The sequence below is a fragment of the Ambystoma mexicanum genome, chromosome 10 (assembly GCF_040938575.1).
Source record: "Ambystoma mexicanum isolate Mex_15411 chromosome 10, UKY_AmexF1_1, whole genome shotgun sequence".
Classification (NCBI taxonomy): domain Eukaryota; kingdom Metazoa; phylum Chordata; class Amphibia; order Caudata; family Ambystomatidae; genus Ambystoma; species Ambystoma mexicanum.
Genome location: NC_090932.1, coordinates 520,665,562 through 520,689,130, shown reverse-complemented (window position 1 = coordinate 520,689,130; position 23,569 = coordinate 520,665,562). Strand labels below are relative to the sequence as shown.

The 23,569-nt window shown below is 45.6% G+C and overlaps 1 protein-coding gene across 1 annotated transcript in view; it reads right to left on the bottom strand.

Annotated features, from left to right (window-relative positions):
• Positions 1 to 23,569, bottom strand: part of PAK2 (p21 (RAC1) activated kinase 2) — a 1,353,994-nt gene that overhangs the window by 51,835 nt on the left and 1,278,590 nt on the right. The window contains exon 14 of the mRNA XM_069618088.1: positions 3,873 to 4,010. Coding sequence (XP_069474189.1) covers positions 3,873 to 4,010 — 138 coding nt within the window. The remainder of the gene's footprint in view (positions 1 to 3,872; positions 4,011 to 23,569) is intronic.

Here is a 23,569-nt window from a genome sequence, read left to right as displayed (position 1 = left end):
TTTGGGTACAAGGAAGTATATTGAATAAATACCCTTGTTTACCTGAAGAATCGGGACGGCTTCTATGGCGTCCTTTCCCAGCAGCGCCTCCACCTCTTGGACCAGGATCTGCAGATGTTCCAGTGAAAGGCGTCGATGCTTCGGCGGACTGAACTGTGGGGGTCGGGCGAATTCCATGCAATAACCGTGGGCGACCGTCTTTAATACCCACTGGTCTGAAGTTATCCCCTCCCATGCTTTGAGGAAAGATGTTAATCACCCCCCGACCGGGGAGACATGGGAGGGGACCTGAACTTGGTGGTCATTTCTGACCCGAGGTTGACGCACCTCTGGAATTGGAGCCTCTGCCTCTATTCTTTCCGCGCTTCTGACCCCTCTGGGGGTAGTAAGTGGGGCTTGCAGCCGGTTGACTTGCGTTGAAGTTGCCCGTGCCGAAATTATTTTGAGCGGCGCGGGCTTGTCCTCGAAAGGACCGCCGAGAATTGCTGCCCCTCTGTGAAGAGGGTTTTTGGGAAATTTGGTGCAGCGACTTAATAGTCTCATGCTCCTTCTTGGCTGTCTCCAACGCATCGTCTACCGCCTTCCCGAAGAGGTTGGCCTCTTCTATGGGTTTATTGATGATGGATGCCTGGGTCTCAGGCCTGAAACCCAACGTGCGCAGCCACGCGTGTCTCTTTAGGAGAGTACCCTGTGCGAGAGACCTGCCTGCTGTCTCTGCAGAGTCCAGGGTATTCTTTACAACATTTTGATTGGCAAGTTTACCTTCCGAGACAATGGCGAGAAGCTTGGCTCTGGTTGGTTCCGGAACCTCCTGGAGGCCTTCCTGGAGTAGGTTCAATTGGGCGTCGACGTAGCTTGTCAGTAACGTTGTGTTATTGGCAATCCGGACGGTATAAGCAGCCACCGACGTGACCCGTTTGCCTAAGGCATATAACCTTTTGGACTCCTTGTCCGGGGGTGACTCTCCCGTGGCACGGGGAACCCCTGCTCTCTTGCGAGTGTTGGTCACCACCAGCGAGTATGGGATTGCGTGCCCTTTGATGTTAAGCAGGTCGGTGGGGGAGGGCCAGAAGAGTTTCGACCCTTGGGTTCACAGCCCTCATCTGAGCGGGTGTGAGTAAAGAAGGGGCCAGCCGTCTCTTTACAGAGCTCAAGAGGGGGATAGACTGGCTAGCCGGAGGCTTGTCATTAATAATGTTTTCCGCGAAATCCTGTTCAGGCAATGCCTCAAGCGTGGCAATTTTAAAGAATTCCGCTGCTTTTTTCAATGTGTTGTTGAAAGCCATTTGGATCATCCACCGGGGGAGCCTGCCTAACCAGTGTGGATGGGGGAGAGTCGAGGCAAACGATATCAGAATTGTGATCGTCCTGCTGGGTGTCCTCCCAGTTGTCCGTTGCGCCTTGATCTTCCCCATAATTGTCCAGAAAAGAAGTCTCCTCTTCTTCTGTATAGATGTCTCTATATGTGTCCTTCTGGACATCTTGTTGATAATCAACATAGTGTTGAACATCTAGGTGTTGGGCAACTTGTGTATGAGAGTTAGGGTCTACCCGAGCTTTTTTCGGCAGAGGTTGATCAGAAACACCGAAAACCTGCTGCAGCCGATCCATATACCCCTCAAATTGCTCCGTGGTCCACTTGGATGACCCAAATGGACCCAGCTGAGCAGAAACCGGGTCCTCCGCCCTAAGGCGTTCAGAGGATCTCCTCAGGGTGCTTGAGAGGGGTACCTGGCTCTCTTTGTAAGAGTCCCCAGGATCGTCTTCCAAAACCGTGGAAAACCTTTCGGCGGATTGGCCCATAACTGTGGGCGAAACCGATACAAGGCCCGCCGCCGTAGCAATCCTATTGATGCTCTTACTGATAGTTACCGAATCTTCGGGGGACAGCGCCTCCGATGATGGCTTCCCGGGTAGAGGCCTAGTTAGAGGCCTACTCTTAGTTTTCGGGCCTGCACGAGCCTTGGAAACCTTGAAAGTCGTCGAAGTTTCTTGTTCAGAAACTTCGGCGTGTGTAGTTTGGGGAGTAGCGCCTTTCTTAAGTTTATTAAGCCCAGTCGTCATGCGCTGCTGCGGATGCGGGGAAGGCTTCGGATCAGATCGATCCGATGGCGCCTGAGCCTTCTTCGACATCGTCGAGGAGGGTGCTTGGGTTGTGGTGCGATTGTACGCCCCCGTCACCGGGTGTGGTCCCTGTAGCAAGACCGGAGTCGAGCCTATAAGGGTCGGGGACGGGCGTGGCAGCTCTAGAATCGTCCGGCTCAAGGTCTACAACGTCCGCGTTGGACGTTTGGTCATCCGATGTACCCCCGTCACTCTCGGCTGGTGTCGCGGCAGGGGAGGGAGGCTCCATGCGTGACATACCGTCTGCGGCCCACCGCTTCAACCGGCGCTCCTTAAGGGATTAGGTTTAGGAGTTTATACGCCGAACACCGCTTTAGTGCTCTAGGGGGAGACAAGCGTACACGAAGTGTGCTCTTCTTTCCACGGATATCTGACCCTTCACAGAGGGAAGAATCTAAATGGAGCCCTTTCCATAGCAGAAGGGAAGGGTTACCAGACCAAAAAGGAAAGAAGTGGAAAAGAGGAAAGACATCTTATAGCAGTATGGCAAACCCCGAGCCCACTCTCTAACTGTGTAGGCCAGCCAGAAGGCCCGACCACGTGGAGGTCTGAACGCCGGATCCTAGGTGCCGGAATCCACAGCCATAGGCGGTTCCCCAGTAGTCTTCATCGAAGATGTTCTTGATAGACGAAGCGACTTAACGAGGATTAAACCGACAATTCAGTAAGATAAACAATGTCTCATGAAGAGCTCCGCTATAGGGCGACCAGTTATCTGGGCGGAAAAAAACAATCTGAGGGACTTTGGCGCGTGAGGGATTTTGGGTACTACACACGTCATGATAGGGATAGTGTTTCAGACACGCCTATGCCGACGTCCCTTTTCGGTACCCGGAAAGACAAGATGCAATACTCTGCGGTTACCACTGGATGTCGTACCATATGCACAGCATGTGATTCTAAGCAGATTAACAAGCATCAGAAGCATGTTTACCTTCAAGTTCTTTTTCGGATCAGACATCAATAATAGTAGTGCCCCTTCCTATGGCATTGCTCTGCTATTATCCCTGAATAAAGCAAATCCGGAGAGCTATGTGGGTTTAGGATCCTATGTGTCTCATTCATATTACATGTTTAGGGAGTGTGCATTTTTGGGTTGTAAACATGGCTCATCTAATCGCTTATTTCCAGCACTGATTGAGGGAGGGCAAATACAAGATGTAAAGGACAGAGGGGAAAAATGAAGCATAGTGAAAAAGAAGGGAAAGTGGGTTAAGATGTGAAAAAGGCAAGAGCTGTGCATGAGCCAGGCGATAATGAGATTATAAGAGGTGCTAAATAATGTCACAAATGCTTTTTTTTTTTAATAGCTTTTGTTTAAAAAAAGAAAACGAAACCAGAAGCTAACAATTTCTTCTGAAAGCCAAGCTAGCTGATGTTTTGGCCATCAAAAGTGGTCAGTGATAAAGTAAGCTGTGAATGAACCAATTATAGGAACATTCTCATGCATCTTAATTTTGCTGGATTCAGGGTTGCCTTAGACGAGGCATATTTGCTTGGGTTTTGCAGTGAAGAATTATAGTAAGCCGAGGTTCTTGACTACTCATGGACATAGCACCCAGAAATTTCAGAACTCATTCTAAATATTGAATATATTGTACCTTGATATGCACCACCTGTATCATTGTTTTATTTGCTTGGGTAAACCACACGTTGCTCAACAAAGCAACAACTACGAGACATTTCGGGAGATTAACTTTGTGAACTCTCTAATCAATCTAAAATGCAAAAAACCAAAAGCAACTTGCCTGTAAAAGTTCTCTGGCTGAGCCTCTCTTTTCCACATCCATCTCCAGAGAGCGGGTCAAGAAATCACGGAATATGGGTGACAGTTTCTCAGGATTCTGCAACTCTGGGGTCCCATTTGTGGCAATCAAATACAGAGCCTGTGTAAAGAAACAAGAGTATGTTAAAAACATTAACAAATACAAATAAGTAGCTTTGGTTTTTCCTGCCAATTGATCTAGCCCCTTTAAAATATTTACTATAGCGTACTGTAGGGGAGGCATGGTATCACACGTATGACACTGACACAATGGGTACAATTTGCAAAACCTTTATTGAAGTTGTTGGGGCTGGAGAAACTCCTACTTTGCCCTATAACTTAGATTGGAGTAGTCTCGGCCAGCAAACGATAAACAAAACAGTGCTAATGGAGTCTGTCAAATCAAAATGGCCTATACTAACAAAACCTAATGCCTGCCCTATCTCTAGTACAAAATAAAAAAGTGTATAAAGGAGAAATGTATGCAAAGGAAAAATCAGTGTTCAAAAGAATAAATGTGGTTGAACCAGCTCTTCTCCCCATGTTACACCTCACTGAGTAAGGCTGTCCCTGTAGGCAGGATGACATACGCTGGCTCGGTTTTCAACAGAAACATTCCAAAACGTGGATAGAGGCCCGCCTGGTCTTCCACGTTAAAGTCGTTTTCCTGAATTCCAAATAATGTTTCAACAAAAGGTTCACGTAGGTCCCCCTCTGTTGGGCTCAGACCTCTCACAGCAAAGATCACGCAGTTCCCCCTCTGTCAGGCTCGGGCCACTTTCGGATGTTGAAGACTTTCGAATGTGCCCGGCTTTCTTTACAGACCACTGCAGGACTACGACTCAAAGTTCACAGTTTAACTTTCACTCTCCTCTTCTCTAGGAGTTAATCTTGCTTATTTCACTTTTGCTGTTCATTTGCTTTATCGCTTCAAAGAATCCTAAAAACAGGATGGGTTACATATATGAAATAGGGAGGAAATTATAAGTTACTCACTGTAGTGACTAACGTACTCTTAGTCCTTCCTCCATACTGCATGGGCGTCCCTTCCTAGGGATGGGAGACAGAACCTTTTTCACAAGAAAAAATCTTCTTCCCCTTTAAATTTAGAGACGCGCGAGGGTGTTCTTTTGAGAGAGGGGCGCCTGCTACCTTTTTTGTATTTTTGGAAGGAACTTGGGGTGGGTCACCCTAAGTTACCTGGGGGCAACCAGACGTGGACTCCCTGCTCACTGTGCTCAGAGTGGCACAGCTTCACCTCACTGATTAGGCCCAACAAAGCTGAAACACGTGTATGGGGTTGCTGTTGGTACTCTTGTTCAGAAGAGAATTGCCACAGCATTTTGGTGCTGGACTGCCCATGTGGGCAGGACAAAGACTGATATGCAAATGGATATTTCCCATCTGTGAAAGGTACAGTGAGCAAAAAGCAGATGGCTGCGAACTCTAAGTGGTTAATAACCACTTAACAGGTTATCATGCCGTGCCCTTTCGAGAGAGGAGCGCCTGCTACCTTTTTTGTATTAAAAGAACCAGGCGGGCCTGAGTTGTGCTGGGCCTTTCCACCCTCAACCTCTACAAAAGTTCAAGATGGTTACGCCAGCTTTAATAGTGGAGACATTGTGCAGGGGAGACTGGATGTGTTCCCTGGATCTAAAGGACAAGTCCCGATTTGGCAGCCTCATCGTTCTTTTCTGCGATTCAGGATCATGGGCTACCATTTCCAATACAAGGTGCTTCCCTTCAGCCTCAACTCAGCCACCAGGGTTTTTACCAGGCTGATGTAAATCACGTGCTTGAATAATTAACAGCGATAAATTGGGAACATAAATGGGGCAGCACATAGCTCATTACAGTAATAAAGCTTTTAAAATGTGCCGGGAGGTATTAAGGTAGAGTGATGATGCAACTATACGTCTCAGGAGCTGGTTACAAAAAAAAAATACCTTTTTGGTCTTGGAGGCCTGGACTGCATTTATTTTCTTGATATAGGGGTAAAGAGGTTCAGTGGGTGTGCAAGCAACAGAGGTTGATGATGGCTTGGGATTCCAGAGTGCAAGGTGCAGAGTAGTGGGAGACAGTTGGCTAAAAGGGTGGGGGAAGGGCAAACAATAAATTGCTTTGCAGACAAGAAAACATTTTAATACAGAATTGTGTGTGTGCGCGTGCAAGGGTGTGTGGGGGTTGGGGGAGCTTAAAGAATATAGGTTAGAAATCAAAGTTACTCACCATAGTGACTAGAGTACTCATTCCAAAGTCCCCTTTCCTCCATCCTTGTGGGCGTCCCCAAACATGGGGACAGTACCAGAACCTTTGTCAGTGAAAAATTGAGCTTCCCCCTTAAATTTAGTATAACACGCCGGGGCACGGCCTCAGGCGTGTGACTGCCCCGCCAAGACTCCGGTGCTTCACCTCAGTCCCCTTTGAACACATCAGACTCTTAGATACCTGTCTATGCCCATTACATATTAGCCATGGGCATACGAGCGGGGGAAGGCGGGTGGGACGTATGGCGTAAAGGGGACTGAGTACTGTAGTCACTACGGTGAGTAAGGAACAAGTTACTTACCTGTAACTATTGTTCGCCAGCATGGGTCTGGCATGGATTCACATGCTCATGAATATTCCCTGTTGTCAGGCTGGGATTCCTTGGTAAAAGAAAAACCAGTTTCACTTTCACTTAAAAACTGGATCTCTCCTTTAAACCCATCACTGCCCTCTGGTTCATACTGCCCCCATCCAATGACAGTCCTCTCCCCAAGACCCCACCTCTGGAAGCCATATTCAGATTTGGAAAGCACGTAAAGTGGCAGCATGACCAAGAAGAGTCGCAGAGGGGTCGGAGGGAGGGTTTGCATGTGAATCCATGCCAGACCCATGCTGGAAAGCAATAGTTACAGGTAAGTAACTTGTTCCTTCTCTAGCATGGGGTCTGGCATGGATTCACATGCTCATTTATAACGAATACATAGCAGTACAACATTACACAACCACGGGAGGTGGCAAGGCTCAAGAGACGCAATTATCTCTTACCTCTGAACAGGCTCACCTCAAGCGAACAGGTTGTGTAGCACTGTTTGGTAAACTCTGGACTCCTCCCTGGAATCCCTGTCGATGCAGTAGAACTTAGTGAGGGTGTGTGTGGACCTTCACGTTGCAGCCCTGCAGTTGACCAGCAAGGGCACACTAGATAGGAACGCCCTCATCGCAACAATCGCTCCGGTTGAGTGGGCTCTCAGATGGCCTGGCAGCAGTCTGTTCGCCAACCGATGACAGTGCGTGATGCAGCCAAAGAGCCACCTTGAAATGGAAGCCTTGGACAAGGCCTTCCCATGGTTCACAGGACCAAAGTTCACGAACAGTTGCAACATCTTCTGAAAATCCTTTCTACGTGCCACATAGAACTTCAGGGCCCGAGCAACACCCAGTGAGTGAAAGGCCCTTTCCGCCAGTGACAAAGGTTTCAGGGAAAAACAGATAACACCAAAGGCTCGTTGAGGTGGAATTCCAGTGGAACCTTCGGCATGATAGAGGGGTGCGTACGCAGCCCCACCCGCGATTCGTGGAATGTCAGGTACGGTTGCTTACATGATAAGGACGGGATCTCACCTACCCTCCTGGCAGAGGTGATGGCCACAAGGAAAGCTGTTTTCCACAAGTTAAACTTGAGAGGGGCTTAATGCAAAGGCTCAAAGGGGGCCCCTATGAGTCTCGTCAGAACCATGTGGAGTTCCCAAGCCAGGGCAGGAGCCTTCCCCGGCGGGAAAGATCTGAAAGTCCTTTGAGAAACTCCTTGACAAGTCGAGGGACCAGAGGGAAGATCTTCATGGTGACCTGGTGAGCAAGAGATAGCCGCCAGATGTACATGATGGAGGTGTGCGCCAGACCTGCTGTGGCGAAGGATAGCAAGTATGGAAGGATCTGTGGGGCAGTGACCTTCGAGGGGTAATATCCTGTGCCCGGCAGCATGTAGCAACGCGCTTCCACTTGTGACCGTAGCACTTAAAGGTCGAAGACGCCCTGCCCTGGCTTTGGTGAGGACCTCCCTGCAGTCCGCTGGCAACCCATACCATCCAAACTCTAGGTCTGCGTGGGCCAAGCACTCAGGTTCAGCGATCCCAGGCCACGATAAAGGATTGCACCCCCTTCTCCGTCGAGAAGATCCGGAACCACTAGCAGCTTGACCGAAGGTGACACGGACAGGATGACAAGGTCCGGGTACCAAATCTGCTTCGACCACGCAAGGGCGATGAGCATCATCTTGCATTGACACTGTCTGAGTGTTTTGATGACTCGTAGCAGAAGAGGGAGCGCATATTGTTTAATATTTATTAAGCGCGCCAGACCCGAAGGTATCAGGGCGCAGGCAGTAAGAAGTCATACAGCGTGGTGCAAGGTTACATTGGTTACAGAAGTATCAGAAAAACATATAATCTAACAGTTATGCAGTATATGTACATACAGTAAACAGTGGTAAATAAATACAGATAGTCTATATATAGCAAAATGTAGTTATTCACAAGTATGGTCAGGTTATGCAGGTTTATTAAACCTCATTCTCTAAGAGCCACATAATCAGATTTTGGCTTAATTTAGTAAAGTTTTGGCCCATTCTCAGTGAGTTGGGTAGTGAGTTCCACAGTTGAGCTGCTTTAACTGGGAAGCTGGTACCCGCAATAGTGGATCATTTGAAGCAAGGCACCTGAAGGCAGTTGGAGTTCACTAGTCTCATGGGTCTAGTAGATGATTTTCTAGAAAATCTTTCTATTAGATATCGTGGTGCTTTATTGTTAAGGCATTTATGGATAAGGGATGCTGTTTTTAGTCTGATTTTCTTATGTGTGGATAGCCACTTGTACTTTCTTCTAGTGCCGGAGATATGTTCTTTCCTAGAGATACTGAGTGTGGCTCTCAGGGCGTTATTTTGGAGTAGCTGTATTTTGTTAATAATGTATTTATTGGCTCCAATGTATAATGCATTACAGTAATCTAACTTATAAATAATGAGGGCTCTAGCTAAGATCATACAACTGTTGGATGAGAGGAATTGTTTATCGGCTCTAATTAATTTGCATGTATATGCTGTAGGGGAGGCTAGAGAGTTTACCTGTTTAGTGAAAGTTAGGGTGGAATCTAAGTAAAAACCTATGGTTTTTACTTCCTTGGCAACCTTAATAAGATTCCAGTCGATGATGAACGATGAATGTTCTGTGCCAAGTCTGGTGAGAAGAGCTGTGGAACCCAAGATAAGAATTTCTGTTTGGTCATCGTTCAGACAGAGGCCATTTGTGGCCGTCCATGCCTGAACGATACTGTAGATTCTGTTCACCAATGCTAAATCTGTGCTATAGTCCCCAGTAAGTGGTAGGAGGATCTGGGTATCGTCTGCATAATTAGTGTAGGTGATACCCAGATGGTCCAGATCATCAAACAGAGGCTTGGTGAAGATATTATACAGGGGTGGAGAGACACAAGAACCCTGGGGCACCCCTCAAGTGATGGGGTCCGCAGCTGCAGATGGTGAGAAAACCCTCATAGTTCGGTCACTGAGGAAAGATTGTATCCAAGCTATTGCCTCACTGGAGAAACGGGCAGCTGAATCCAAGTGGCTACATAAGACATTATGATCCACTAAGTCGAAAGCCGCTGACACGTCAATGAGGAGGAGCAAGTTTACCATGATCTCTTAATTTGTCTATTTGGGCTTTAAGATCAATGAGTGCTGTTTCTGTGCCATGCAATGGCGGGAAACCAGATTGACGGGAGACTAGTAGTTGGTTGAGTTCTAGGAAGTTCTGGATTTGGATATAAGCAACCTTGTCTAAAGTTTTCAACAGGAATGGTACAGTGGTGATGGGCCTGTAGTTGGTCGGAATAGAGGGATCTAACGTTTGCTTCTTAAGGAGTGGGAGTACCCAGGATTCCTTAAGGTTACTAGGTATCGTGCCGGATGTAACAGAGGTATTAATAAGCTTAGTAATGAAGGGTGCTAGATCCCTAGTGGCGTCCTTGCTAAATTGTGCTAGGCATTGATCACCCTTACAATTAGATGGTTTAAGACCCCGATATAACTTTCTCGACCGCTATAATAGACACTTTAGGAAAGTGAAATTGGGTGGCATGTTTGAATTTAGGCTGTGCTGTTTTGTTGGCTGGTATCGAGGAGGTTAGTGATGCTTTCTTTATTGCTATTTTATTTTGAAGGTTAGAAACTTAATTGGCTAGCACATGCTGGATATCAGCACACCAGGTTTTTATCTTTGACACAGTTGTCTTGGGATATGATAGGAGTTTCTAACTCTTAAAATAGTGAAAAGCTCCTTCATGCTAGAATTCGCTTGCGTAATTCTGTTGTTGTATGTTTCTTGTTTGGCCAGAAGGATGTCCTTGTATTGGGATGAAATATTGATTAGCTTTAATTTGTTTTCCGTGGTGGAATGAAGTTTCCAGGCAGTTTCTAATTTCCTTTTGTCTAGTCTTGGGTTTTTTAAGTGAGGAGTAAACCAGTTGTTTGGGTGGCTTTTAGGTTTGCTATTTGAGTTTTTTAGGGGCGATAGTATCAAGAGTTTTGTTCATAACTTTGTTATATTCTTCGACTAGGAGGCTAGGATCCACGTTGTCAGGTAAGGAATTGAGGATAGGCAAGATACATGGTAGCAGTTTGTGATATTTTTCTTATTTCTAGTAAATGTGGGAGGGGCAAGAGGTGGCTGTAGGGTGGATCTTTTAGTTGCTAATGTGAAGGCTATCAGGTAGTGTTCCGTCCAGATTTGGGTTAAAATGGAGGTGATGGACATTAAAATTATGATCTGTAACCCAATCAAGAGGTCTCCCTTTGTTATGGGTTGGTTGCTTCACTCTGGGTGAAGCCGAGTTCGGTCAGGATGTTGGATGCTGCAGTGGCGTGTTGGTCATTAGTGTCGTTAAAGCCTATGTTGAGGTCTCCTAACAATAGTGTTTTGGATGTGTCCTTTAAGTTTTCAGATAGAATCATGGAGAGGTCTTCAAGGAAGGTATTGATAGTACCATGTGGTCTGTATGTGAGGTGGATATTCAGTGTTTGCGAGTTGGCTGTGGGGATTTTGATTGATATAGCTTCGCATGATTTGATATTAGGCACCAGTGATATTCTCAGAGAGATTAGCTTTGGCAATGATGGCTAGTCCGCCGCCCCGAGCTTCACATCGATCAGCTCTAAGAATGGTGTAGTCATTTGGTACGGCTAGGGTCAACGCTGGGCCTGCTGCCTCGTGAAGCCAAGATTCTGCGATCACGATGAAGTCGTAGTTTTCTGTTAAGATGACTTCAGCCATTTCAGTGGCAAGAGCGACTAAAGACCTTGCAATTATTAGGGCTCCTTCAGGGTTAGTTGAGGGCATATCTGGCAGAGGTGTGGTGGTGCAGTCTGGTGCAGCTGAGCCGATGCAATTCCTAGTTCTTATTGTGTGGGACTTGTTGCTACTGTTAGTAATAGGGCTGAGCTTTGGTAAGTGTTTGTGAGATACTTTCCTTTGGGAGTTAGAGGTGGTCTCTTATCTGATAAGTGGATCAAATATTCTAGGTAATCGTGCCCGAAGTCTGTGGTTTCTAAGCACAGTATTACAAGGGGTCGTTTGTAAAGGTATGTTGGAATTGTACATAGGTAGTTTAGGAGGCAAGGTATGGCTGTCCACTGTATCTGCTACGTTAGTTGGAATAGACATTGTGTAGAGTACCATTAGCGTAATTAGGGCGCACTGTTAGCCTAAATCAGGCAGTGTAGGGAACATAATGTAATATTTTAATATTAGGCAGTTTACAGTATGCAAGAGTAATAACAGGCTAGTTCAGTATTTGGGCAAGTTACAATGAGCGGTTGTGGATTTTGCAAATGGACATCATATGATTAGGAGCAAATTAACACATTTTCATATGGGCATCATGCAGGTTGTAGAGACACATACAACGCTCTAAGTCAATTTAGCATTGTAGCATCCAGGTGATGAAAAGGGGTAGTTTGTATGGCCTTGGGCAGGGCTAGTCAGGCTGCCTGACCGTAGGCTAGTACAGTTAGGCAGTTCATTGTATGCAAAAGTGCTAAAAGGCTATTTCGATATTTGGGTAAGTTACAAAGAGCAGTTGTGGAGGCTAGTTCAGTTAGGCAATTTACAGTGTATAGAAAGTAACAGCAGGCTATTTCAACATTGGGTGCAACGCAGTGAACAGTTGGAGAAGGGTATTCCGATAGTCAATTAATGCTAGGGCGGCGTTTGGAGCACAGTGAACAAATTCGAATGGCAGTTGGGTACAGTGTGCAGGTACAGCTAGGCAAAGGGCACTATAAGCACATTCAAATGGCAGAAGGACACAATGAACTAGTTCAAGTGGCAAATGCGCACAGCAATCAAATTCAGCTAGAGTCCGTGTAGAGTCCAGTCTGCAGCAGTGTGAGCAGGAGAGAGGAGCTGCAGCTACGGTGCACGAACTTTGTTTGCTGTGTAAGGAGTGTCTTTAAGAAAGTAAAGCACAACCACCTTTAAAAACAACAAAAGAGCGCAAAACGCGCGCGGAGTGCGTGTAGAGTCCAGTCCGCAGAAGGCAGCAGCAGGCAGCAGTGACTCGCGTGACTGAAGTTAAGAGGTAAGAGTTATCCATGGGTGATAACAGGCCACTGACACGGCTTAAATTAAAACAAGCCCAGAAATCACTAACTCTTTTGCCCGGTAACACTATGGATTATGAACTGCATTTAAACAGTGCCAATGGAAGTGAATCTGAAAATGAGAGTGAACTAAGGCACTGTTTACCCCTTGACGTAACTGAAGGTGGAGTAGATAGTGGTGCGATTGGATTGACATACGCCGCAATTTCTAATGTCCAAGTGCGAGAGGAGGCGTTTTGCAATTTCACAACAGAAGCAGCGCCAGGCCCCCTAGAAGCTCACCCTCATGCAGAGCTTGAGCCGGTGTCTGTGTTGGCCTCAGATAATCTGGCAACTGACTCGGCGCAAGCTCAGGCTCTGGTTGTTGTCTCTGAAGCTAAATCTATGGCAAATTCAAATGTTGAAATAATTTCCAATACCGCAACAATTATATTTGCGAGACCAAGCAAAGAAAGAAAATGCACGCGTGGACATTGAGAGTACTGCTGTTTCTAAGAATTAAATGGTTAGCAAGAAAAAGGCTTCTATTTAGCACCACCCCGAACCCACGAACCCACATATCAATGTCATTAATGCTATGGGCAGCATTATTTCAGGCGCTAGTTTGAGTAATGGGGCAAATCATTGGGAACACGATTTAAATAGAGAATGTGGTATCAGAGGTGATTGAGATAAATGCGGAGGCACTTCAATCTCCCTTTGATGTAACCGACAATTAATTGCTTGCACTTGAAGTACCGAACATCGTGCTAGACACAAATCTGTTGAAATTCACTTTTCCATTTGCAGCTAAACAGCATGCAAACTTACGAAAGCAAAGCACGCCTATACAAAAAACTGCAAATGGCAATAAGGATGTTAACCAAATCAAGCCGTTAACCATTGCATGTAATAGCCATTCTTTTTAAACAGTGGCGATATATCACCCGGAGTCGCAACTGGGAACCTTACCAATGGTTTACATCAGGGTCTCTGTAATGAATTACCATCAAAGGAGATCGATTTGGCAGCACGAGAAGCATGCTTGACCAGGAGACTCCCAACCGACTTCGAGGAAATGAAAGAAAGATTAGCTGCAAGCTTCTCACTTGGTACCTCGAGTAATAACACTGTGGAAATAGTCACTGGTCAAATTAAAGCAGGCGAACAAGAGTGCATTACTAGTGGCAAAGTGACAAGCTTGAACCAGAAATGTTTTGAGCAGAAGCGTGTTACCGTCAGCCTGGACTCAAATCTGGTGAATGAAACGACGCTATGCCCAAAAAGTCAAGGAAAGTATTTTTACACAAAGGCCGATACTAGCTCTAAAACGAAAATCCAGAGGGGATATGCTCCTGACGAGCAAATTCAGCAACAGCCGAAAAGCACTCCAGTAAACAGCAGGAGCGACCAGAGCATTTCAAGCAAGGAGAATAGTTGCAGTCCGCAAAGTAAAGACCCAGAATCAAAATCGAACTTATCAGTTGCTGCTGCCATTCAGATTCACAATAACGTTTTGGTCGCTACATCACTGGGTTTGATTCCATTTATAAAGCTGTATGAAAGCCTAAATGAATCTTCCCAAAACAATGGAGCAGTAATGAGGCATTTGGACGACAAAATAAACAAAATCGAAACGCAATTTGTGGCCTTTCAATTAAGACAGGAAGCTGAAAACACCCAGTCTGGCGAACACATGAGCAGGCCTTTCCAACAGTTGCTGATTGAAATAAAGGAACCAAACTGCGCTTAGATGAAATGCTTAGCAGCATAACACAAATGCCAATACAATCATTGGAGAAACGAGCCTCTTTTGCAAATAATGCCCACGGTGGAATAGACGTAGGGACACAATGCAAAATAGAAGAAGATATATCTGTAATGGACAACTCAAATGACAAAAATACTATAGTCAATGGGTCTAATTCACATGTTCTCATTGACTTAACAGAAAAAAGTGCAAAAACAACGTCCAGGTCGACGACGAAAGGCATGGCCCCTGAAGCAAATGAGATTGCCGACAGCCTAAAACAATCGTCAGCGATATACATTAAAGATTTGAATGCCGAAATCAGCAAAAGAGGCAGAGAGACGAGTACGATACCGGAGAAGTGTTTAGAGAATCCATCGTGCTCTTCCGCAAAAGCATCATATGGTATATTTAGCGGTCCCGCAAAAAATCTTGAGATTATAGTGAGTAAAGGAAAACTGATTACAGAGATAAAAGGTCATGCAAAGAAAAAGCTTGACAAAATAAAGAACATTCAGGCCTTAACAAAACACAGAAGCAACACAAGGCAATTTATAAGAAATTTGACCACGCCTGAGACAGACCAAACCAGAGAAACCTCTCAAAGAAAACAAGCCACCATAAAAATGTAAAAGGAGAGACCTGGGAGAAAGAAAGAACCACTTGTGAGCACCCAACTGAACGGAATAAAGGACTTGCAGATTCCAGCTCTAAGTCAGCAAACAACTTGTGTTCTGTATTGAACCCGAAACATACAACAGCGCATAGCCGTAATTCATCTTCCGAATTACATGAAGCTACTCGAGGTGAGCACAAGGCATCCTCCCAAAAAATTATGATCGAAAATATATTCAGAAATGAACTAGATGTCAACTTGAACCGCGCAAACATCATGCGTCTATTGCATGCAGTACCAGTGCTACGGACCATTAGGTCCGATGACATCTGCATTGTAGAATACTTATCGGAAGATCGAGTAGACTGTGTACTACTCCATATTAACTCCCAAGCGGTACGTAATATGTTATTGACCGCGAAGCAAGATCTCCTGTGCTTAGGGTTTGAGATCTCGCCCAACGATTTAACAGGAAGACAAGGTTCAGTCGCGGCATTGGACTCCAAAAGTGTGAAAGACTCTATAGATCAGCGACGAGAAGACCCGAGGAGACAGCTAAAATCTGTACCATTCCTATATTCAAAGAATGGGAATGCTGCCGTCAAGTCAACTAAGCATTAGCTCGCGAAAGTGGAAACTGATGCTCCTGTGACTGATTTCGTGGAATACAAGGGGCTTCAGCCATTTATACAATGACTTTCCCGTAGATTTAACTGATAATTTTGCAATTTGTCTCCAGGAAACCTGGATGCGTGTGCCACCAGTCAAAGATGGCTACGTAACACTGTTAAATCCAGCAGAAAAAAACAACAAAGGACACCCATTCTCCGGACTAATCACATTGATAAAGTCAGGAACAAACTGGGAAGTAATTGAAAAAATTAATCCCAACGGTTATGTCCAAGGAACATTACTTCAAACCCTGAATGTTCGCAATAATAAAAAATACCTCTGAATGCTGAACGTGTACTGGAACCCTTTAGAAATCTTGGCTGACGCGTTCATATCTGCTGTAACGAAAATAATAGATAACTATCAAAGAACTTGCTTAGACATTGCAATTATCCTATGTGGAGACCTGAATATCTCCTGGTTTGACGAACACAAGAAGCTTATTGAAGTTAAATCGATAGATGGATGTCCAGGAAACGCAAGAAGATCGCAATGGAGCAAAGAACTAGAAGCTCGTGATTGCATGATGGTAAATGGACATGTGAGGTGATGTACCACCAAATTTCACCTGGCAAAATATGGGCTATAAAAAGACCATAGACTACTTCTGGACATCAAGAAATGTGTTTGTAACAATTAACAAATTAAAAATTATACCAACAACAAATAGTGATCATTGCCCATTAGTAATGTCATGGCCGCTAATGTGCAAAAGGAAATCTGACAGTAATAGTCAAGCACTAGAGGTAAACTACGGGCGAAATCGACTAAGAATAAAAGAATATCAAAATGTCAATTGAGATACAGGAGACAAACTATGATATTGCTGATTCATTAGACTACATACCGCTGCTACCAAGTCTGAAAACCGGCTTTTCTGAAGAAAATCGCCAAAGTAACAACGACCATAAACATAAATGTAGTGTCACTTTGAAAAATAAAAAAAAAAGCAGCTTAGGAAAGATTTAACCAAATTTAAACAACTGCATGGAAAGAATGCCTTGAGCAAATTAAAACAGAAAACAACACTATCGAAATTGGCTAAAAACCTTTTCCCATCAGAGAGATCAAGAGCGTGGTGAAGAAATGCTGGCATTGATAAAAAAAAACAACGAGAAATTTGGAAAATTCTGAATAAAGGAACAGTTTATCAAGACACCTGAATGACAAATGGAGTGGCTGAAAACGACTCAGTAACACACTTTCAAAAGGTTTTCACAGTAAAGGAGATGCCACACTCAATAGTAAGTGGAAATGATGACACAGCCTGGGATATAATAGAGACCAGCGAAGATATACTCATAGCCATATCAAAGCTAAAGACATCAAGAGCTGCCGGCCCAGACGGCATCAGTAACATGTTGCTAAAAGAACACAAACATGCGTGGACGACATTTATTGAAAAGCTGTTTGTGGTGATGGCAGAGAGAAAGCAGGTCCCGAGATCATGGACTGAGGCAATAATAGTACCATTGTACAAGAAGGGCAGTCGGGACGATCCTGCCAACTACCGCCCGATTGCCCTTCTGGACACTATTGGTAAAGTGTTGGCGACATTTCTGCAAAAAAAGCTATCTACATGGGCCAAGGAAGTAGATCTACATGATGTTAGACAAACCGGATTCACAAAGGGCGTGGGAACAGAGAATAACCTAGCCTTGGTGAACCTGTTGAAGCTCGATGCATTAAACAAGAAGGACAAATTAATATTGGCTTTCATCGATTTGCAGCAAACATTCGATTCAATAAATCTAAATAAATTATGGGAGAAGTTGGAAAACAGAAACTGTCCGGATGCTCCATTGTTACCTATAAAGGCATTGCACTCCAACACAACAATCAGAGTGAGACTAAATGCAAGTGGAGACCTGTCCAAATCTATCACTACCACCAGAGGGGTCAAACAGGGATGTCCACTTGCAGCTATCCTGTTTCAACTCTACATTGCCGACATCTCCACAGCCTTAGCAAGTGTCAACTGTTTCCCTCCAAAATTCAACGGCCATCATATAAGTTATGTGATCTATGCCGATGACATAGTACGGTTTGACAAGACTTGGATAGGGCTACAGCGGCTTTTGTTGAAACTTGAAACCTACATGATCGATAACGATCCGTCAATCAACGTGAAAAAAACAAAAATCATGAAGTTTGGCAGCGATCGGGTCGCCAAAAATAAGAACTTTAAATGGCGAATTGATAAATTGATTGAGGAAGTCACAGAAATTCGTTATTTAGGAATACTGATGAACACCTCGATACGTGAGTGGAGTTGGGTTCAAGACTTATTCTATCAGACTCGAACGCTCGCCTTACAATGAGCAAGACTGCATACTTTATATGGAAAATTCTCAGTAACACCGCTCCGCACGTTTTACCTTCAAAAAGTGGTCCCTACAATAACTTTTGGGGCAGAAGCCGGCTGGAATATAGACCAAAAGATCTGGTCTAAAATGGAAGGCTTATTCTGGCGCCAAGTCTTGAGGTTACCTAAATATCTCTCAATGACTATAATATGTCATGAACTGGCCCTGGAAAGTCTTTATGGAACAGTACTATGGAAATCCATGTCCTTGTTACGAAAGATGGAAATATTGAATCCTGAACCAGCATATAAAATATTAAGATCAGGAGGAAAACATCAACACAAAGGTTTGCTCTTAAGAAGGGCAGAAAAAGTGAAAGCCATCATGCACAATGCAAATATCTCAATGGACACACTGACGAATCGTCCTCAAATCGCGAGAACTAAGTTGAAAGAGTGGTTATGGATTGATAACCTGGATAAGTATGGAAAGATGCCGACAGCCTTAGATCTTGGACCGACAAAGAATAAAGTGGATAAAATGCCAAAATACCTATGTCAATTTCCCTCGAGATATCATCGAGATACATTTCTCAGACTAAGAATGAACATACATAACACAAACCAAATGATGGTGATGAGAAAAATGAAGCCTGTCACCGATGAAGCTTGTAGGCATTGCCAAACTCATGTGGAGTCACTAAAACATCTGATAATCGAATGTGTGGCTATAAGCGATTTGAGATCCATCCATTTGAGTACATTTAAGCCTGCAAACGATATGTTGGAAGATCTGTGGCTCCGGATACTGAGTGGAAGCTCGGTACACCTAACCTGTTCAGTGATACATTTCCTAGACAAAGTCAAACTGAAAGGATAAGAACTTAAATTGACATTGGAAGTGCTACTAATGAATTGATGTAAAGAGTTGTAATAAAAGTTTGTAAGAAAGTAGATGTTACAAATAAAAAAATAAAAAGAAATTCAGCTAACAATGGGCATAGTGAGCACTTTCAGGTGGCAGGAGAGCGCAGTAGGCAAAATAGAGTAGCAAATGAGCACAATAAGCAAATGCAACTAGCAGTGGGCATACACTGAACACATTCAGATATCAAGTGAGAACAAATGGCAGGCTCAGCTAACATGGGGCACTGTGAGCACATTTAAATTACAGACTTTCGTTTGCAATTTAGCGAATTTTGACTTGTTGTGCATACGTTTAACTTGTGTTAGGAAAGCGTAATATTGTAACATACTGTTCGTGAGGCAATAAAGTATCTGGGTGTCTTTGTTGTAGCTAACAATGGAAGCTCAATGGGGAGAACAACTACTAGCACTCCGACTCGGATCGCCGGAGTCTGGACAATGGAGGCAAGATGCTTATTAGCATAACGACGACGAGCAAAGAGCTATTCAGCAGGAAATCGAGCCAAGGCTCGAGTGTAGGGCTGGAGGTGATGCAATAGGTATGCGGTAGGCAATGGGAAGGCCAAGAGAGGCAGTGTCTCACTGTGTGATTCTCATAGGTGCCTCGGCAAGTTCCACGGGCAGCGATGAGTCAGCAGTATAGGGAAGAAAAGTGGCACGAGAAGGACAGGCTTAGGGACCTGGAGCAGCCCGCAGCAGCGTGGCACGCTCGGTCAGCTCTGTCAGGGTGCCTTGCTTCTGGGCCGGCGTTCGCCAGCCAGCTAGAGGTTATAGGCTGATGTAGGGTTTTGCAGCCAATTGGGAAGCGGCATCAGTGGATGAGCTGTGCTGGTAAGGGTCCTCATAATATAGCGGCCATTTTAGGACGGATGAAGACCACTTTGCTTGCAATGACCGATTCTGGGTAATCTTCGCCAAAGAGAGTAAAATTGCATTTAGCAGGATGCTACAACACAGCCAGTGCTAGGCATCTGAGAAATATAAAGGATTGGGCAATTTAGACGTTGCCGAACGGCTTGGTGGAGGGATGCTTGGGGATAAGTCCAATTGTGCCCCAACCTTACCTAGGAAAACCGGCATGATTCTTAAGTGGCAGAGGCTGCTCCTGCAACCTGAGGGACACGCAGCTAGAGCTCCTGCTCTGTAGAAGTATGGAAGTAGAAGTATGTCCATGAAGATCCTCACCACCTTGCCTTTCAGAGATGGGAGGAATGACTTGTGTGCCCAGAACACTGCCCGTAGCTCCAGGATGTTGATATGAAGATCCTTTTCCAGTAGCCACAGGCCTCTGGCGTGCAGATGTCAGAGTGCGCTCCCTATCCCTCTGAAGGGGTTGCATCTGCTACATGCAAAGCCGGACGAGGTAGATGCAGGACAACATCATGCCCAGTAACAACTTGATGGCCTGCACTGCAACCCTCTTCGTCGACAACAGCCGTTGCACCTTCCCTAGAATGGCTGCTATCCTCCTCTGTGAGGGCAACCCCATGCAGGCCACCGTATTGAGTCTGGCACCCAGGAACAGCGTGTTCTGTGATGGCATTAAGCACGACTTTGGATAGTTGATGGAGAAGCCTAGATCGGTTAGTAGCCGGACGGTCGGCTACGTATGTCCATCGGCCAGCTCCCACGAGGGAATCAGCCAGTCATCCAGGTACGGGTATACGTGTATGCCCTGTAGACATAGCTGGGCCGCCATTAGTTCCAGGCATTTTGTGAACACTCTGGGGGCTTACTTCAAGCCAAAAGGCAGGGACTTGAACTGGTAGTGCTGTTCATGCACCACAAATCGTAGAAACTTTCAATGTTTCTTGTGAATGGGAATGTGGAAGTAGGCGTCCTCCAGGTTCAACAAAAGTCTCCCCTTTCAAGCTTGCCGAGCACGTGTTGCAACATGACCATCCTGAATTTTTGGGACTTTAGATATTTGTTCAGACATCGTAGGTCTAGGATGGGCCTCCAGCCTCCAGACTTCTTTCTGACCAGAAGGTATCTGGAATAGACTGCAGAGCCCCAGAGCAGCTGGGGAACTAGCTCCATCGGCCCTTTTCGCAGCATGGCCCGTACCTCTTCCAGGAGCTGAGGGATGTGCCGCTCCAGACGGGTAACACAAGGGATCTGCGGACATCTGCGTTGAAACTCCATAGTGTGTCCTTGGGCGAGAGGATCCAGCACCCATCTGTTGGTGGTGATCTTTCTCACTCACTGATGAAACTCATCAGCTGGCCTCCCACCAGGGTGCACAAGTTGGGGTCCGTCGTCCAGGCTTGCTTCGGCATCCTGCGGGCGACAGCGACGCTGTCTTTCGCTACCGTAGGCCTGGGAACGGCATCTGCAGGCTTCCTGATTTGTTGATCTGGAAGGTTGACAGTACGATGAAGAGAAACCTTCGGATGACCTGCTCGACTTTCCCCTGGAGGAGCAAAAAGAAGAGCGATGTTGCTGGAGGGGCCCCAGGGATGGGCCATCTCTATCTGCTTTGATGGCCTGGAGGAACTCGTCGACTACTTTCCCAAATATGTTATCTCAGTCGATGAACATGTCCAGCACCTTCGCTTGAACCTCCTGGCGGAAATTCGTGGCCTTCAGCTAGACTTGGCGAAGAAGGCAGACGCTGTTCCCCATTTGCCAGAACCCCGTGTCGGCGACGTCCAATGCCACTATAATGGCGTGATCAGATGCTACCTCCACTTCCTGGAAGAGAGCGATTGTTAGGGAGAATTCTCATTCAATGGCTAATTTCCCTTACCTAGTGAGTCCCTCAGCAGCTTTGCTGGATTTCTGGAGTTTGTTTTTCCACTTTGTACGAGTGTACCCCTTTTTCCCCCCACTCTTACCTGTGTTTTGCCATGTGTATTTCATCTGTTTTTGTGATTGTGGACTCTGGAGTACACCACTTCAGTAGCCCCCTTCTTTTGTGCGTTAAACAGCACCTGCAGTGCAATGACACAGGGTTGTCTTTTAGACTTCCCACCGACTCCATTACTGAGGCTGACTACTGTCCCCCAGAAAAGGGTAAAGTTGCCATTAACTTTACTAAGTCATTTAACCACAGATCCAGTACACCCCATCTTACATGGAGTACTGGAAAGGGTTAACCCTTAGCCCTTTTTATCTGTACCTCGTAGAGCATGGTTTCGCTCTTACATTTAGACTTGGCTGATGGCAGTGGTATCTACCCTAACTTGACCAAATGCTCTTTCTTTTGGCTCCGGTTGGGTTTATTCGCCATTTCTTTTTGTTAAAGTCCTTCTTGTGTTTTAATTTGCGCGGCAAACCAGGTTTGCCTTCTTTGTTCACTATCTTTTGGCGGGCTTCTGCCAAGAGGCCCTCCTCTAGGTGCCTGGGTGTCTAGGTGGGCTGACTGTGAGGGAGGGGTGTAGTCACCCCCTGCACAGGGTATCCTAGGAAACCCAAGTCGCACTTTGCCATGATTGGCTGAGATGGTTGTCCGGGCCGGACAACCCCCCTGCTGCGTGATTGACAGCCAGGCTGTGTGAATGGGGTTTTCACATAAAAGACAGGAGGAAGTCGACTGCTGCAACTATCCCGTCCCGGTGAAGCCCTGCTGCAGTCCTGACCCTACTACCCTTCGACGACCAGAGAAGATCCAGTCCGGAGCGTTCTTCCCTTGAGCTTGGTGGGGATAACCAGCTCATCTAAAGCCAGAGGATCCTTTTTGTGGTCGAAATCGCTGCACACTGCTGTAGTGGTCCGGATAGCCATCTGAAGAGCCTCTCCTGTTTTTAAGGAGCGCACCTTTTATTCACCGTCGCTGCTGCCGGCTTCATCCCTGTATGGTGCAGACCCCTCCAGACAACGTCCTTCGTATCGAAGCTCCAGGAACCGTGGGTCTGCAGGAAACTTCCAGGAACAACTGCTGTGGCACCAGCTTCTTCATTGAATAAGGTACTGTGTTCTGCTCGAGGAATTTGGGTGAATCCCTTTTCTTTGCCTCCAAGACTTGCCCTGGTCTTCCCTCCTTATAACTTTTGCTTCCTCTGTTGACAATATCTAAGTACTTCTGGCTACGTTGAATCGTGAACTGTCCGACTGTGATCCTGGACAACAGGAACCCGGTTCCACTCGACACTGGCTCCGGCCTATTGACTTTTGAATTTCTGTCTAAGAGTGTTCTCTGATTCGGTCTGCCTTGACGAAAGTATTGCCTATCATTTTTGCCCCCAACTCTCTCTGGGTATCTCAGGTGCCAAGTGTGTTTTTGCCCTGGTAACATTTCTTGCCGCGGATACACATTTCTTTAGTAAGACCGAACTGTCATTACTGTCAAAAAGTGATCGCAAGTGTATTCCTGGTAACGTCTTTTGTTTCACAACACCGGTCCACTAAAAAACAGGGTACTTACCTTGAAGTATACAATCCAAAGTGAATTGGTTAGTTATAGTATATTTTACGTGTGGTTTTTGAATTAATAGAAGTGTCGTGTTTATAACAAACGGTTTAAAAATAAATATACTTATATTTTTTACCTGAAACCTTGAGTCAGTGTTTGCTTGAATCACAGTAATTGTGGTCCCTTTGTGTAATCTCTGCTACTGCTCATATACTCTTGAGCTAAGCCTGGCTGCTCCGCTACTGCTACCACTTTAACGTAGTAGTACAGGCTTGTACCAAAGGTAAAACTTGTATTGCCACCTGTAGTATTAATTGTGTGTAGTGGTCCCTAAAGGCACTGCACAGGATTCTGCCTAACAGCGATTGCCTCCATCTTATTGTTGTGCAGGAACTCCAGAATAGGCCCCAGCTTGTACCACGACTCCCTGTCGTAC